Source organism: Oncorhynchus gorbuscha, linkage group LG14, assembly GCF_021184085.1.
Source record: "Oncorhynchus gorbuscha isolate QuinsamMale2020 ecotype Even-year linkage group LG14, OgorEven_v1.0, whole genome shotgun sequence".
NCBI lineage: Eukaryota > Metazoa > Chordata > Actinopteri > Salmoniformes > Salmonidae > Oncorhynchus > Oncorhynchus gorbuscha.
Genome location: NC_060186.1, coordinates 71,954,722 through 71,971,764, shown reverse-complemented (window position 1 = coordinate 71,971,764; position 17,043 = coordinate 71,954,722). Strand labels below are relative to the sequence as shown.

The 17,043-nt window shown below is 45.1% G+C and overlaps 1 protein-coding gene across 7 annotated transcripts in view; it reads right to left on the bottom strand.

The window, feature by feature from the left end:
- LOC123995380 (gephyrin-like) overlaps positions 1-17,043 on the bottom strand; it is a 179,064-nt gene that overhangs the window by 87,973 nt on the left and 74,048 nt on the right. For all 7 annotated transcript variants that reach the window (XM_046298937.1, XM_046298940.1, XM_046298939.1 and 4 more), the window contains exons 3-4: positions 7,077-7,134; positions 3,760-3,852 (exon numbers count right to left, since the gene is read on the bottom strand). In XM_046298937.1, the coding sequence (XP_046154893.1) occupies positions 3,760-3,852; positions 7,077-7,134 (151 nt within the window). The remainder of the gene's footprint in view (positions 1-3,759; positions 3,853-7,076; positions 7,135-17,043) is intronic.

Genomic DNA, 17,043 nt, shown 5'->3' with positions numbered 1-17,043 from the left:
GGAGAGGAGAAAGTGAAGAGGCGAAAGAGGCGAAAGATAGGAGAAAGAGAAGAGAAAGAGGAGAAAGATAGAAGAAAGAGAAGAGAAAGAGAGGAGGAAGAGAGGAGAAAGAGGAGAAAGAGAGGAGAAAGAGAGGATAAAGAGAAGAGAAAGAGAAAGAGAGGAGAGGAGAAAGAGAGGAGAGGAGAAAGAGAGGAGAGGAGAAAGAGAGGAGAGGAGAAAGAGAGGAGAGGAGGAAGAGGAGAAGGGGAGGAGGAAGAGGAGAAAGAGAGGAGAAAGAGGAGAAAGAGAGGAGAAAGAGGAGAGGAGAAGGAGAAAGAGAGGAGAGGAGAAGGAGAAAGAGAGGAGAGGAGAAAGAGAGGAGAGGAGAAAGAGAGGAGAAGGAGAAAGAGAGGAGAAGGAGAAAGAGAGGAGAAGGAGAAAGAGAGGAGAGGAGAAAGAGAAGAGAAAGAGAGGAGAAGGAGAAAGAGATGAGAAGGAGAAAGAGAGGAGAAGGAGAAAGAGAGGAGAGGAGAAAGAGAGGAGAGGAGAAAGAGAGGAGAGGAGAAAGAGAGGAGAGGAGAAAGAGAGGATAAGGAGAGGAGAGGATAAGGAGAGGAGAAAGAGAGGATAAGGAGAGGAGAGGAGAAGGAGAGGAGAAAGAGGAGAAAGAGAGGAGAAAGAGGAGAAAGAGAGGAGAAAGAGGAGAAAGAGAGGAGAAGGAGAAAGAGAGGAGAAGGAGAAAGAGAGGAGAGGAGAAAGAGAGGAGAGGAGAAAGAGAGGAGAGGAGAAAGAGAGGAGAGGAGAAAGAGAGGAGAAAGAGAAAGAAAGAGAGAAGGAGAAAGAGAGGAGAAGGAGAAAGAGAGGAGAGGAGAAAGAGAGGAGAAAGAGGAGAAAGAGAGGAGAAAGAGGAGAAAGAGAGGAGAAAGAGGAGAAAGAGAGGAGAAGGAGAAAGAGAGGAGAAGGAGAAAGAGAGGAGAAGGAGAAAGAGAGGAGAAGGAGAAAGAGAGGAGAAAGAGAGAAAGAGAGGAGAGGAGAAAGAGAGGAGAGGAGAAAGAGAGGAGAGGAGAAAGAGAGGAGAAGGAGAAAGAGAGGAGAAAGAGAGGAGAAAGAGAGGAGAAGGAGAAAGAGAGGAGAAGGAGAAAGAGAGGAGAAGGAGAAAGAGAGGAGAGGAGAAAGAGAGGAGAGGAGAAAGAGAGGAGAGGAGAAAGAGAGGAGAGGAGAAAGAGAGGAGAGGAGAAAGAGAGGAGAAAGAGAGGAGAAAGAGGAGAAAGAGAGGAGAAGGAGAAAGAGAGGAGAGGCGAAAGAGAGGAGAGGAGAAAGAGAGGAGAGGAGAAAGAGAGGAGAAAGAGGAGAAAGAGAGGAGAAGGAGAAAGAGAGGAGAAGGAGAAAGAGAGGAGAAGGAGAAAGAGAGGAGAGGAGGAGAGGAGAGGAGAAAGAGAATCCTGTGAAGAGAGGAGAGGAGAAAGAGAAGAGAGGAGAACCCGGTGAAGAGAGGAGAGGATAAAGAAGAGAGAGGAGAATCATGTGAAGAGGAGAGGAGAAAGAGAAGAGGAGAACCCTTTGAATAGAGGAGAGGAGAAAGAAGAGAGAGGAGAATCCTGTGAAGAGGAGAAAGACAAGATAGGAGAACCCTGTGAAGAGAGGAGAGGAGAACCCTGTGAAGAGAGGAGAGGAGAAAGAGAGGAGAACCCTTTGAATAGAGGAGAGGATAAAGAGAAGAGAGGAGAACCCTTTGAATAGAGGAGAGAGAAAGAAGAGAGAGGAGAACCCTGTGAAGAGAGGAGAGGAGAAAGAGAGGAGAACCCTGTGAAGAGAGGAGAGGAGAAAGAGAGGAGAACCCTTTGAATAGAGGAGAGGATAAAGAAGAGAGAGGAGAACCCTGTGAAGAGAGGAGAGGAGAAAGAGAGGAGAACCCTGTGAAGAGAGGAGAGGATAAAGAGAAGAGAGGAGATGAGAAAGAGAGGAGAACCCTTTGAATAGAGGAGAGGAGAAAGAAGAGAGAGGAGAAGCATGTGAAGAGGAGAGGAGAAAGAGAAGGGGGGGAGAACCCTTTGAATAGAGGAGAGGAGAAAGAAGAGAGGAGAATCCTGTGAAGAGGAGAAAGAGAAGAGAGGAGAACCCTTTGAATAGAGGAGAGGAGAAAGAAGAGAGAGGAGAATCCTGTGAAGAGAGGAGAGAAGAAAGAAGAGAGAGGAGAACCCTGTGAAGAGAGGAGAGGAGAAAGAAGAGAGAGGAGAATCCTGTGAAGAGAGGAGAGGAGAAAGAAGAGAGAGGAGAACCCTGTGAAGAGAGGAGAGGAGAAAGAGAGGAGAAGGAGAAGAGAGGAGAAAGAGAGGAGAGGAGAAGAGAGGAGAAAGAGAAGAGAAAGACAGAAGAGGAGAAAGAGAGAAGAGGAGAAAGAGAAGAAGAGTACTTCAAAGATTACCAGCCACTGATGAGGACTCAGGAGAGTGAGAGGGAGGAGTAAGACAAGAGAGGAGAGAGGGGAAAATGGGGGAAGGAGAGACAGGGAGGGTGGATTGGGAGAAAGGAAGCGAGATAAATGGGGTGGTCAGGGAAAGAGGGAGAAAGAGAATCCCCTGACAGCTACAGTGAGTGGGATCACCCCCCCCCCACACACACACACACACACACTGCTATCGTATAACATATTATTAAGTACTGTGTTTCTCCAACCCACCCACAAGTGTCCCAGCGGTAATGTATGAAGGGACTCCAGTGGTAATGTATAAAGGGACTCCAGTGGTAATGTATAAAGGGACTCCAGTGGTAATGTATAAAGGGACCCCAGTGGTAATGTATGAAGGGACCCCAGTGGTAATGTATGAAGGGACCCCAGTGGTAATGTATGAAGGGACTCCAGTGGTAATGTATGAAGGGACTCCAGTGGTAATGTATGAAGGGACTCCAGTGGTAATGTATGAAGGGACTCCAGTGGTAATGTATGAAGGGACTCCAGTGGTAATGTATGAAGGGACTCCAGTGGTAATGTATGAAGGGACTCCAGTGGTAATGTATGAAGGGACTCCAGTGGTAATGTATAAATGGACTCCAGTGGTAATGTATAAATGGACTCCAGTGGTAATGTATAAATGGACTCCAGTGGTAATGTATAAAGGGACTCCAGTGGTAATGTATGAAGGGACTCCAGTGGTAATGTATGAAGGGACTCCAGTGGTAATGTATAAATGGACTCCAGTGGTAATGTATAAAGGGACTCCAGTGGTAATGTATGAAGGGACTCCAGTGGTAATGTATAAAGGGACTCCAGTGGTAATGTATAAAGGGACTCCAGTGGTAATGTATGAAGGGACTCCAGTGGTAATGTATGAAGGGACTCCAGTGGTAATGTATGAAGGGACCCCAGTGGTAATGTATGAAGGGACTCCAGTGGTAATGTATGAAGGGACTCCAGTGGTAATATATGAAGGGACTCCAGTGGTAATGTATGAAGGGACTCCAGTGGTAATGTATAAAGGGACTCCAGTGGTAATGTATGAAGGGACTCCAGTGGTAATGTATGAAGGGACTCCAGTGGTAATGTATGAAGGGACTCCAGTGGTAATGTATGAAGGGACTCCAGTGGTAATGTATGAAGGGACTCCAGTGGTAAGGTATGAAGGGACTCCAGTTCCTCCCACCAGCCATCTCTGAGGTGCACACACACACACACACACACACACACACACACACACACACACACACACACACACACACACACACACACACACACACACACACACACACACACACACACACACACACACACACACTTACCTCAGGTGTGACATCGCGGGGAGCAAAGCCTGTCCCCCCGGTGGTCAAGATGAGATTGAGTTCTTTCTCATCACACCAGTCCACTAGAGTCTCCTGATGAGACAGACAGACAGACTGAGACACAGGATCTGATAGGCTCCTAGGTAGATCTCATTGGCATGAATGGAGATGATGTGACATACAGTAGGTCACTGCTAAGAGGGTCATAGGGGTGATGCTTCTAACTAAGAGGGTCATAGGGGTGATGCTTCTAACTAAGAGGGTCATAGGGGTGATGCTTCTAACTAAGAGGGTCATAGGGGTGATGATTCTAACTAAGAGGGTCTGGTGGGTGGTGATTCTAACTAAGAGGGTCATAGGGGTGATGCTTCTAACTAAGAGGGTCTGGGTGGTTGATGCTTCTAACTAAGAGGGTCATAGGGGTGATGCTTCTAACTAAGAGGGTCATAGGGGTGATGCTTCTAACTAAGAGGGTCATAGGGGTGATGCTTCTAACTAAGAGGGTCATAGGGGTGATGATTCTAACTAAGAGGGTCTGGTGGGTGGTGATTCTAACTAAGAGGGTCATAGGGGTGATGCTTCTAACTAAGAGGGTCTGGGTGGTTGGTGATTCTAACTAAGAGGGTCATAGGGGTGATGCTTCTAACTAAGAGGGTCATAGGGGTGATGATTCTAACTAAGAGGGTCATAGGGGTGATGATTCTAACTAAGAGGGTCTGGTGGGTGGTGATTCTAACTAAGAGGGTCTGGTGGGTGGTGATTCTAACTAAGAGGGTCTGGTGGGTGGTGATTCTAACTAAGAGGGTCATAGGGTGGTGATTTTAACTAAGAGGGTCATAGGGGTGATGCTTCTAACTAAGAGGGTCATAGGGGTGATGATTCTAACTAAGAGGGTCATAGCGGTGATGATTCCAACTAAGAGGGTCATAGGGGTGATGATTCTAACTAAGAGGGTCATAGGGGTGATGATTCTAACTAAGAGGGTCATAGGGGTGGTGATTCTAACTAAGAGGGTCTGGTGGGTGGTGATTCTAACTAAGAGGGTCTGGTGGGTGGTGATTCTAACTAAGAGGGTCTGGTGGGTGGTGATTCTAACTAAGAGGGTCTGGTGGGTGGTGATTCTAACTAAGAGGGTCATAGGGGTGGTGATTCTAACTAAGAGGGTCTGGGTGGTTGGTGATTCTAACTAAGAGGGTCATAGGGGTGGTGATTCTAACTAAGAGGGTCTGGTGGTTGGTGATTCTAACTAAGAGGGTCTGGTGGTTGGTGATTCTAACTAAGAGGGTCTGGTGGTTGGTGATTCTAACTAAGAGGGTCATAGGGGTGATGATTCTAACTAAGAGGGTCATAGGGTGGTGATTTTAACTAAGAGGGTCATAGGGGTGATGATTCTAACTAAGAGGGTCATAGGGGTGGTGAATCTAACTATGAGGGTCATAGGGGTGATGATTCTAACTAAGAGGGTCATAGGGTGGTGAATCTAACTACGAGGGTCATAGGGGTGATGATTCTAACTAAGAGGGTCTGGTGGGTGGTGAATCTAACTAAGAGGGTCATAGGGTGGTGATTTTAACTAAGAGGGTCATAGGGGTGATGATTCTAACTAAGAGGGTCTGGTGGGTGGTGAATCTAACTAAGAGGGTCATAGGGGTGGTGAATCTAACTACGAGGGTCATAGGGGTGATGATTCTAACTAAGAGGGTCATAGGGGTGGTGAATCTAACTACGAGGGTCATAGGGGTGGTGATTCTAACTAAGAGGGTCATAGTGTGGTGATTTTAACTAAGAGGGTCATAGGGTGGTGATTTTAACTAAGAGGGTCATAGGGGTGGTGATTCTAACTAAGAGGGTCATAGGGGTGGTGATTCTAACTAAGAGGGTCATAGGGGTGGTGATTCTTCTAAGAGGGTCATAGGGGTGGTGATTCTAACTAAGAGGGTCATAGGGGTGGTGATTCTAACTAAGAGGGTCATAGGGGTGGTGATTCTAACTAAGAGGGTCTGGTGGGTGGTGATTCTAACTAAGAGGGTCATAGGGGTGGTGATTCTAACTAAGAGGGTCATAGGGGTGGTGATTCTAACTAAGAGGGTCTGGTGGGTGGTGATTCTAACTAAGAGGGTCATAGGGGTGGTGATTCTAACTAAGAGGGTCATAGGGGTGGTGATTCTAACTAAGAGGGTCATAGGGGTGGTGATTCTAACTAAGAGGGTCTGGTGGGTGGTGATTCTAACTAAGAGGGTCATAGGGGTGGTGATTCTAACTAAGAGGGTCATAGGGGTGGTGATTCTAACTACGAGGGTCATAGGGGTGGTGATTTTAACTAAGAGGGTCATAGGGGTGGTGATTCTAACTAAGAGGGTCATAGGGGTGGTGATTCTAACTAAGAGGGTCATAGGGGTGGTGATTCTAACTAAGAGGGTCTGGTGGGTGGTGATTCTAACTAAGAGGGTCATAGGGGTGGTGATTCTAACTAAGAGGGTCATAGGGGTGGTGATTCTAACTACGAGGGTCATAGGGGTGGTGATTCTAACTAAGAGGGTCATAGGGGTGGTGATTCTAACTAAGAGGGTCTGGTGGGTGGTGATTCTAACTAAGAGGGTCATAGGGGTGGTGATTTTAACTACGAGGGTCATAGGGGTGGTGATTCTAACTAAGAGGGTCATAGGGGTGGTGATTCTAACTAAGAGGGTCTGGTGGGTGGTGATTCTAACTAAGAATAATAATTTGTCTCACAGTAGGATGACTGATCTAGGATTAGTTTTACCTTTCAGATTATAACAATTAAGATTACATGGACATGAGGCGACATGATCGTAGACCAGCACCCCTCATTCTATTGGTCACATACACATATTTAGCAGATGTTATTGGTCACATACACATATTTAGCAGATGTTATTGGTCACATACACATATTTAGCAGATGTTATTGGTCACATACACATATTTAGCAGATGTTATTGCGGGAGTAGCGAAATGCTTGTGTTCCTAGCAGGTAGCCTAGTGGTTAGAGCGTTGGGCCAGTAACCGAGAGGTTGCAAGATCAAATCCCAGAGCTGACAAGGAAAAAATCTGTTGTTCTGCCCCTGAACAAGGCAGTTAACCCACCGTTCCTAGGCAGTCATTGAAAATAAGAATTTGTTCTTAACTGACTCGCTTAGTTAAATAAAGGGAAAAACATGAATACAAATGGGGTCAAAAAGTTTTTGAACTATTTAAAATACTTAAGCCTTGTTTCATTGAGGCTGTCTGGCACAACAGACCTGAACCCAGGTCTGTTGACAGACAAACAGGTAGAAATTCAAGATTCATCTTACCTTGATCTGGTCAATTTCATCTGGTACGATCTTATAGGCTGAAATAGAGCCCCCAAGCCTGAGAAAGACGATAGAGAGAAACACAGAACATCAGGTCCCTCACAATTCAGATGTTACTAACTGTACTGTATAGTACTGTGACAACAGTATGAACAGTTCAAAACAGTCACTAGGCTCAAGCCTCCAGATACACAACCAAACAAATCCAACTGCTGTTATTTCCCCCAAGCAGGCCTGAGAGAGAGAAAACAGATCTAACTGCTGTTATTTCCCCCAAGCAGGCCTGAGAGAGAGAACAGATCCAACTGCTGTTATTTCCCCCAAGCAGGCCTGAGAGAGAGAAAACAGATCTAACTGCTGTTATTTCCCCCAAGCAGGCCTGAGAGAGAGAACAGATCCAACTGCTGTTATTTCCCCCAAGCAGGCCTGAGAGGGAGAACAGAGACAACTGCTGTTATTTCCCCCAAGCAGGCCTGAGAGAGAAAACAGATCCAACTGCTGTTATTTCCCCCAAGCAGGCCTGAGAGAGAAAACAGATCCAACTGCTGTTATTTCCCCCAAGCAGGCCTGAGAGAGAGAACAGATCTAACTGCTGTTATTTCCCCCAAGCAGGCCTGAGAGAGAACAGATCCAACTGCTGTTATTTCCCCCAAGCAGGCCTGAGAGGGAGAACAGATCAAAATGTGGTTCAAAATAGGGATGGTTGCTTTGGGGAGGGTTGTGTGGTTTTTTGGGGGGTCACAGGGGATGTTGGTGCGTTTTCCCCCCTGGTTTACACTTGCTCTTCTGCACATATTTTCCCTATAAACAAATGTCTTGAATTACTTTTGGAATTACCCTAATAAAGTTTTGAAATGTTTGTGAAGGTTTGGTAGGGTCTGTTATTAAGCTTTAGCTACTGCAGGCCTACGATATGAAGGCAGTGCACCACAGTGCTCCAACTGACTCAACTGAGTTGAATTTGAGGTGAGGAAGACTGTTTCAGTCCTACCAGAGTTACTTCTATAATCTAACAACATAATCCTTAACTTTATACAAAATACTCTGATAGAAAATTAACCAATTAGCCTCCCTTGATACATCTACAGAGTATCTGTATATAAAATAGGCAGTACGACATAAAGAAATCAATGTCGGGATCATAGCATGCCACCAGCATAACTCCGTCTCTCTGGGGTAAGGCCTAAACTTCTCTTCCAGTATACAGGCTATATATACACTGTATATATAGTTATTCAAATATATCATACAGAGGACACATAAGCCTACAGGCCTTTGCTTGCAATACCCTGATACATTTAGTGCTCAAGTCTCTGACAGCTGAACCGTGAGGTGGATAATTATTGTTTAAGGATAGTAGCCCAACACGGGCTGTTTTTAAGGACACGTAAATGTGGCTCATTTGGTCAATATCCCTGGTTTACGGATGGTGCTGGATGCCCTCAAGTTGGATCTGAATACATATGAAGTCCATGTCCCCTGTCATGTTGTCTGGCGTCACATTTTCCTCAAGCAAACTCTGAAACGGCATATTGTTTTTAATGAAGATTTTAGAATATTCACATGAAAATGTGTCGCCAATTGGATGGAAACCTAGTTATAGACACCCTAAAGACTGTGTGTGCTAGTCCATCTCTCTTTGGTTAATCCTGCACATCCTTGTTCACCAGCAGTCCCAAACATCTAAAGAATAAGCTACCAGCCAAACAAGTTTGTAAGTATTGTACTTAAACTCCCCCCTCATACGAATGCGGAGGTTGAGCATTTTCCCGTCTCCATCTCTGCGATGTGTCTGTATCTATGTAATTGTACATGTATTTATATAGAAACATGGAGAGCACAATGGAAATAAATTCACCACATTAATGTGCGATCCAGGTCATCTTTGTCAATCAATCAATCAATCCAAACTGTGCAGAGGCCAATAGATAAATGGGAAGAGACATCTGTCACAAAACACCAAAACGTTTAATGACATTCGGAGATGGTCAATCCAACCTTTCGATACTGGGTAAACCTGCAAGGTTGGGAGAGATGTATTTTCTGTTTGTAGAGATGTACATAGTCTATTTATTGTGGTGTCGACCGTGTTGAAAACAAAAAACAATATTATTGAAGTGTGTGTAAAATGACTTTATATAATTATCAGATTGACCTCTAGTTGATGATTGTTTGCAGCCGGCTCTGATCGTAGCGTAATGAAACAGGCAGGGAGAGTGAGCTTGTCGGTGGTGGTCTGCAAACCCTCAACCTTCTGACCAGTAGCCCTACGTGGCATCGACTGTGCCACCAAAGCATACTGAAGTGACAAAGTCGATATCCACATGTTTAAAAACAGGGCCACTACAGTTATTGTCGGTCATAAACATTATTATGAGTTAATTATATGATGGGGAGGGTGTTCAATTTATTTTATGGTACAATGGGAGGGTCATGTGAAAATATTTTGTCCTTTGGGGAGGGAGCCAGGAGAAGGCCTAGAGAGTCCGAAACAGAGAGGGAAGGAGAGAAATGAATGGCTTTGAAAGGCATTCCTAAACACGGCCCACTAGGGAGATCTCACACAAGGAGTCTGCTCTTGAGCGGTGTACCACGGCGCTCTCTGGTGGCCAGCTCAGGTATTGCAGAAAAAGGAGAAACATCGGCAGGCTGAAAGTGAAACAGCTCTACACACAGACACAGACACTCTAAATGGTCGGGAGTGTGGAGGATTTACTCTCAGCGATGAGGTGTGTATGTGTGTACTGGGGCTTTTTAGACAGTGTGTTTCACCCCGGGAAAGAAATGGACCTGTCAGGACAAATCACTTCTCTGTCGTTTTTTCCCCCTGTCTCCATGTTTCAGCCCAAATGAAAATATGCTGAACACAAATAACTAGGGTTCCTTCCCACCATCTGTTTCCTAGGCAACCCCATTCTATCTGAAGCCTCTGGTTGCCTCGCGCATGGTTTATCGTGAGTGTGTGTTTGCTTCGTGGCAGTGTTTCGGGATGCCCTGTCTCTGAAGTATGTGTATGTGTGTGTATGTGTGTTGTTGCATACAAGTGTATGTGCGTGTGTGTTGTTGCGTACTGGTATACAGGGTCATGACGTTGGCCTGGGGATAGGTTTATGACAGTCATAAATACCTCTTCCCCCCCTTTTCCTCTCTCTAACCTACTGAGATTACATTTAAAAAACCCTTGGTTAACATAGAGATTCTGGGAACATCAGTAGGTGGGGGGAAATGAACTATATTCTGGTAATCCGACCAATTGAACATATGCGGTGGTAATGAATGAATATGATGTCAGTTCGGTTGTCATCTGAGACATTCTCATCAATGATAAGATGACAAACTCTACAGTGGAAAGTCTACACATCAGAGTTATCGGATTCACATGGAATTGTTGTTCAATTGAAATGTTTGAATATGAAATGATTTGTGATGGGATGAAATGTGATTTTAGCTTCTAAAATGTGAGATTTGGGTTTTCATAAGTTAGGGCTGCTCACTCCATGGCCCGCCTCTGTGGAGGGACATGGGCTATAAAACTTTTCAAACACAGCCTCTTCTCCCTTCCTATATATGCATTTACATCCATATATGCTTTGGATGTAAAATATTATTAGGTCTTTAAGAGTTTATTCAGAAGATAACAGCTCTATAAATATTATTTTGCGGTGCCCGACTCTCTAGCTAATTACACTTACATGATTAGCTCTGTCAGGTAATATTATTTACGGAGAAATGATTTTATAGAATAGCATGTCATATCAATGAATCCGGCATAGCCAAAGACACGACAACAGTATGTGTGTGTTCGTGTGCGTGTGTTGTTCCGTAGTGGTATACAGTATGTGTGTGTAGCAGTGGTAGGGGACATGTTTTCTAGAGCAGAGTGTGTACATTGATGCACAGCTGACTTCTCATGGTTTACCAATTTGCCTTCAGATTCTGACGTTTAACTACGTTTCTCCATACGTCAGATTCTGACGTTTAACTACGTTTCTCCATACGTCAAATTCTGACGTTTAACTACGTTTCTCCATACGTCAGATTCTGACGTTTAACTACGTTTCTCCATACGTCAGATTCTGACGTTTAACTACGTTTCTCCATACGTCAGATTCTGACGTTTAACTACGTTTCTCCATACGTCAGATTCTGACGTTTAACTACGTTTCTCCATACGTCAGATTCTGACGTTTAACTACGTTTCTCCATACGTCAGATTCTGACGTTTAACTACGTTTCTCCATACGTCAGATTCTGAAGTTCCTCTCAACTTATAATTTCGAAGTTAAGGGTTAACAATTTGAATAGGGATAAAACATTAAGTTTAGGCATTATTGTGAATGGTTGGGTTAAGTGTTAGGAAGGGTAATAAACACTGAATGGTTGGGTTAAGGGTTAGGAAGGGTAATAAACACTGAATGGTTGGGTTAAGTGTTAGGAAGGGTAATACAACACTGAATGGTTGGGTTAAGTGTTAGGAAGGGTAATAAACACTGAATGGTTGGGTTAAGTGTTAGGAAGGGTATTACAACACTGAATGGTTGGTTAAAGTGTTAGGAAGGGTAATACAACACTGAATGGTTGGTTAAAGTGTTAGGAAGGGTAATAAACACTGAATGGTTGGGTTAAGTGTTAGGAAGGGTAATAAACACTGAATGGTTGGGTTAAGGGTTAGGAAGGGTAATAAACACTGAATGGTTGGGTTAAGTGTTAGGAAGGGTAATACAACACTGAATGGTTGGGTTAAGTGTTAGGAAGGGTAATAAACACTGAATGGTTGGGTTAAGTGTTAGGAAGGGTAATACAACACTGAATGGTTGGTTAAAGTGTTAGGAAGGGTAATACAACACTGAATGGTTGGTTAAAGTGTTAGGAAGGGTAATAAACACTGAATGGTTGGGTTAAGTGTTAGGAAGGGTAATAAACACTGAATGGTTGGGTTAAGGGTTAGGAAGGGTAATACAGCATTGTAATACTGTGTCTACCACTGGGAACTTGCCACCCTCAGAGTCATGGGAAACATAGCTCTTAATGTCAAATTTCAAAGATAAGTTTGGTTTTGGATAGAGTTAAAATAAAGTTTAGCCATTCATTGCAAATGGTTAGGATAAAAAAATTTGGATAAAAAACATTAAAAGGAGAGAGAGAATAAGAGAATCTTCCAGAGAGAGAAATAGAGACAGCATGAAATGAACGAGACAAAGAACGACAAAAGAGAGAAAGAGCAAGACATAGGCCTAGATGATGGCCTGTAGGTACCTAGATGATGGCCTGTAGGTACCTAGATGATGGCCTGTAGGTACCTAGATGATGGCCTGTAGGTACCTAGATGATGGCCTGTTGGTACCTAGATGATGGCCTGTAGGTACCTAGATGATGGCCTGTAGGTACCTAGATGATGGACTGTTGGTACCTAGATGATGGCCTGTAGGTACCTAGATGATGGCCTGTAGGTACCTAGATGATGGACTGTTGGTACCTAGATGATGGCCTGTAGATGATACCTAGATGATGGCTGGTAGGTACCTAGATGATGGCCTGTAGGTACCTGAGATGATGGGCCTGTAGGTACCTAGATGATGGCCTGTAGGTACCTAGATGATGGCCTGTAGGTACCTAGATGATGGCCTGTAGGTACCTAGATGATGGCCTGTAGGTACCTAGATGATGGCCTGTAGGTACCTAGATGATGGACTGTAGGTACCTAGATGATGGCCTGTAGGTACCTAGATGATGGACTGTTGGTACCTAGATGATGGACTGTAGGTACCTAGATGATGGCCTGTAGGTACCTAGATGATGGCCTGTAGGTACCTAGATGATGGCCTGTTGGTACCTAGATGATGGCCTGTAGGTACCTAGATGATGGCCTGTAGGTACCTAGATGATGGCCTGTAGGTACCTAGATGATGGCCTGTAGGTACCTAGATGATGGCCTGTAGGTACCTAGATGATGGACTGTAGGTACCTAGATGATGGCCTGTAGGTACCTAGATGATGGCCTGTAGGTACCTAGATGATGGCCTGTAGGTACCTAGATGATGGACTGTAGGTACCTAGATGATGGCCTGTAGGTACCTAGATGATGGCCTGTAGGTACCTAGATGATGGACTGTAGGTACCTAGATGATGGCCTGTAGGTACCAAGATGATGGACTGTTGGTACCTAGATGATGGCCTGTAGGTACCTAGATGATGGCCTGTAGGTACCTAGATGATGGACTGTTGGTACCTAGATGATGGCCTGTAGGTACCTAGATGATGGCCTGTAGGTACCTAGATGATGGCCTGTAGGTACCTAGATGATGGCCTGTAGGTACCTAGATGATGGCCTGTAGGTACCTAGATGATGGCCTGTAGGTACCTAGATGATGGCCTGTTGGTACCTAGATGATGGCCTGTAGGTACCTAGATGATGGCCTGTAGGTACCTAGATGATGGCCTGTAGGTACCTAGATGATGGCCTGTAGGTACCTAGATGATGGCCTGTAGGTACCTAGATGATGGCCTGTAGGTACCTAGATGATGGCCTGTAGGTACCTAGATGATGGCCTGTAGGTACCTAGATGATGGCCTGTAGGTACCTAGATGATGGCCTGTAGGTACCTAGATGATGGCCTGTAGGGACCTATGATGAGGCCCATCTGCTGTAGTGGTGTCATTGTGGGCCTGCTCTATGATGAGGCCCATCTGCTGTAGTGGTGTCATTGTGGGCCTGCTCTATGATGAGGCCCATCTGCTGTAGTGGTGTCATTGTGGGCCTGCTCTATGATGAGGCCCATCTGCTGTAGTGGTGTCATTGTGGGCCTGCTCTATGATGAGGCCCATCTGCTGTAGTGGTGTCATTGTGGGCCTGCTCTATGATGAGGCCCATCTGCTGCGTCATTAATAATGCATGCCCTTTGTTCAGGGCTCTCCATCACACACACACACACACACACACACACACACACACACACACACACACACACACACACACACACACACACACACACACACACACACACACACACACACACACACACACACACACACACACACACACACACACACACACACCTAGACCAACACATACAGAGATACACTAAAGGACAATCCAACCATATGTAGGACACATAGGGGAGTGGATTAAATTGAGACATTTATTACATTCAGCATCACTCCGTCAAGGGAAATACAGTATTCTTTATAACAAAGATATCTACGTATGGATGTTGTGTAACCCTGGAAACAATCAGAAGTCATGTAAACATAACAGTTTTGAAAAGATAACTTGTCTCTTGGGTTTCTTGGTACAACTTAAATCCACCAAACAGAGGAAGTTAAGCTGCCTATAAATGTATTTTCTTAATGAAATATCAGCACTACCTTTGTAATTAAATTACAACCACGTCTGTCTTTATTTCCCAAACACAATTACAATCATTTGTCCTTTGATAATTTTAACACTTTTAAACACAGGTGTAACACCTAACAAAGTTTGCTCCCGAGTGGCCAGCGTCGTCCGGGTTCATTGTAAATAAGAATTTGTTCTCAACTGACTTGCCTAGTTAAATGAAGGTTAAATGAAACAAATAGCGTACATCACCCATCGGAAGAAAACTTGGCTCACCTTACCCCGTGGCCATTGGCTCACCTTACCCCGTGGCCATTGGCTCACCTTACCCCGTGGCCATTGGCTCACCTTACCCCGTGGCCATTGGCTCACCTTACCGCAGGGTAAACATTTAGACTATATTAGCCCAGACAGCTACAAGGATGCACGTTCATGCTCTGTTTAGGACCTCATATTGAAGCTTATAGAGACCCCAACTGATGTATAGAACAATCTTTAAATGATCTACGTTGGTTTAGATACAAGCATCAAAAAACCTCTAACACAATGAATTAATTAGACTTTGTGAAAATGTGTTGTTTTTTCACCACTTTTCCTATGTGGATTCTTCCTTCTCGGACTCCATGATATGATGACCTGTTCCTAAACATTTGGTCAAATTCTAAGTTTTATGTATGGTTTCCTAGAAACAAGGGTGGCTCAACTTACCCCACTCTCCCCTTCTCTACATACCCCATACTGCAGACATAATCTGAACTGTGCTGGCTGGGATTTGTCTTTCACGTTGTCCTGTCCTACACGGCTCCAGCAACTATGGTAGATCCGTAACCAGGCACACCTTGGCTCAGAAGTATAAATAAGGGTCAGATGATATCTCTTCTCTCTGAACTATCTAATCCCCCTCCAACACATTATTTGCCTCAACCTGGGATACCATCACCTGACAAGTCCATGCACAGCAGATCACTTCCACTATAACACATGCATGGCAAGCAGGGGCTAATTAATTAAGGCTAGCACAGGCCAGGGAATGCTAACACTGGCTAAAACAGGCTAGCAAGGGATAGCACAGGCTAGCAAAGAAACTTTCACAGTCTAGCATTAGCTAGCTTAGCGTGCTAATTTAGAGCACAACCAGTGGTCCTGTCTCTGCCTCCTTCCAGTGATGGCTGTTCTGTGGGTGAAATTAGCGCATTGTCCCCCATATGATTCATAAGACTGCTACTTTTAGCCGTGACAATTTGTAAAATTGACAAAAGGATGTTACAACAAGTCACTCGAGGGCGGCGAGCGCCGCTGTTGGCTGGAGCACCCAGGAGGATATTCAGACAACCTTCAACACACACGTCAGAACTTCCACACATACACGAGAACAAGCAGGAGGGGAGAACTGTACACATCGAGGACATACTCCAGTGTGTGTGCATCTGCATGCATGTCTTTGTGTGTGTGTGTGTGTGTGTGTCTAGGTGTCCCAGACACGGTGTGCTGTGGCACATTGTGACCCATGTTTGTGTGTCTAGCTGGTCATCCTGATGGATGAAGTGACATGTAACAACGCCTGGCACAGCTCAGCACGGCTCAGAAAGGCTCAGCACAGCTCAGCACAGCTCAGAGAGGGGAGGGGAAGAGAGGGTCACACACAGTCTACATCAGTTACCAGGACATTAATAAACCAGACATGGACACACTCTGGCTAACCAGCATGGTCCTCAACACTGACGCACACGCACACACACAGACACACACACAATTACACATCCAGGCCATACACACAGAAGCTTACACAGCACCCCCCGCCCATATGTGTACACACTAATGCGTGTGTGACAGCCTGGATGACAGTCTCGTTAGCTAGTGGTGTCCCAATACAGTGTGACGTATCAGACATGGCACACATCTACACTGATACACCCTGGCACATCTACGCTGATACAACCTGGCACATCTACGCTGATACAACCTGGCACATCTACGCTGATACACCCTGGCACGTCTACGCTGATACACCCTGGCACGTCTACGCTGATACACCCTGGCACGTCTACGCTGATACACCCTGGCACGTCTACGCTGATACACCCTGGCACGTCTACGCTGATACACCCTGGCACATCTACGCTGATACACCCTGACACATCTACACCCTGGCACATCACCACTGATACACCCTGGCACATCTACACTGATACACCCTGACACATCTACACCCTGACACATCTACACTAATACACCCTGACACATCTACACTGATACACCCTGACACATCTACACCCTGACACATCTACACTAATACACCCTGACACATCTACACTAATACACACTGGCACATCTACGCTGATACACCCTGACACATCTACACTGATACACCCTGACACATCTACACTGATACACCCTGACACATCTACACTGATACACCCTGACACATCTACACTGATACACCCTGGCACATCTACACTGATACACCCTGACACATCTACACTGATACACCCCGACACATCTACACTGATACACCCTGACACATCTACACTGATACACCCTGACACATCTACACTGATACACCCTGACACATCTACTCTATTACACCCTGGCACATCTACGCTGATACACCCTGGCACATCTACGTTGATACAC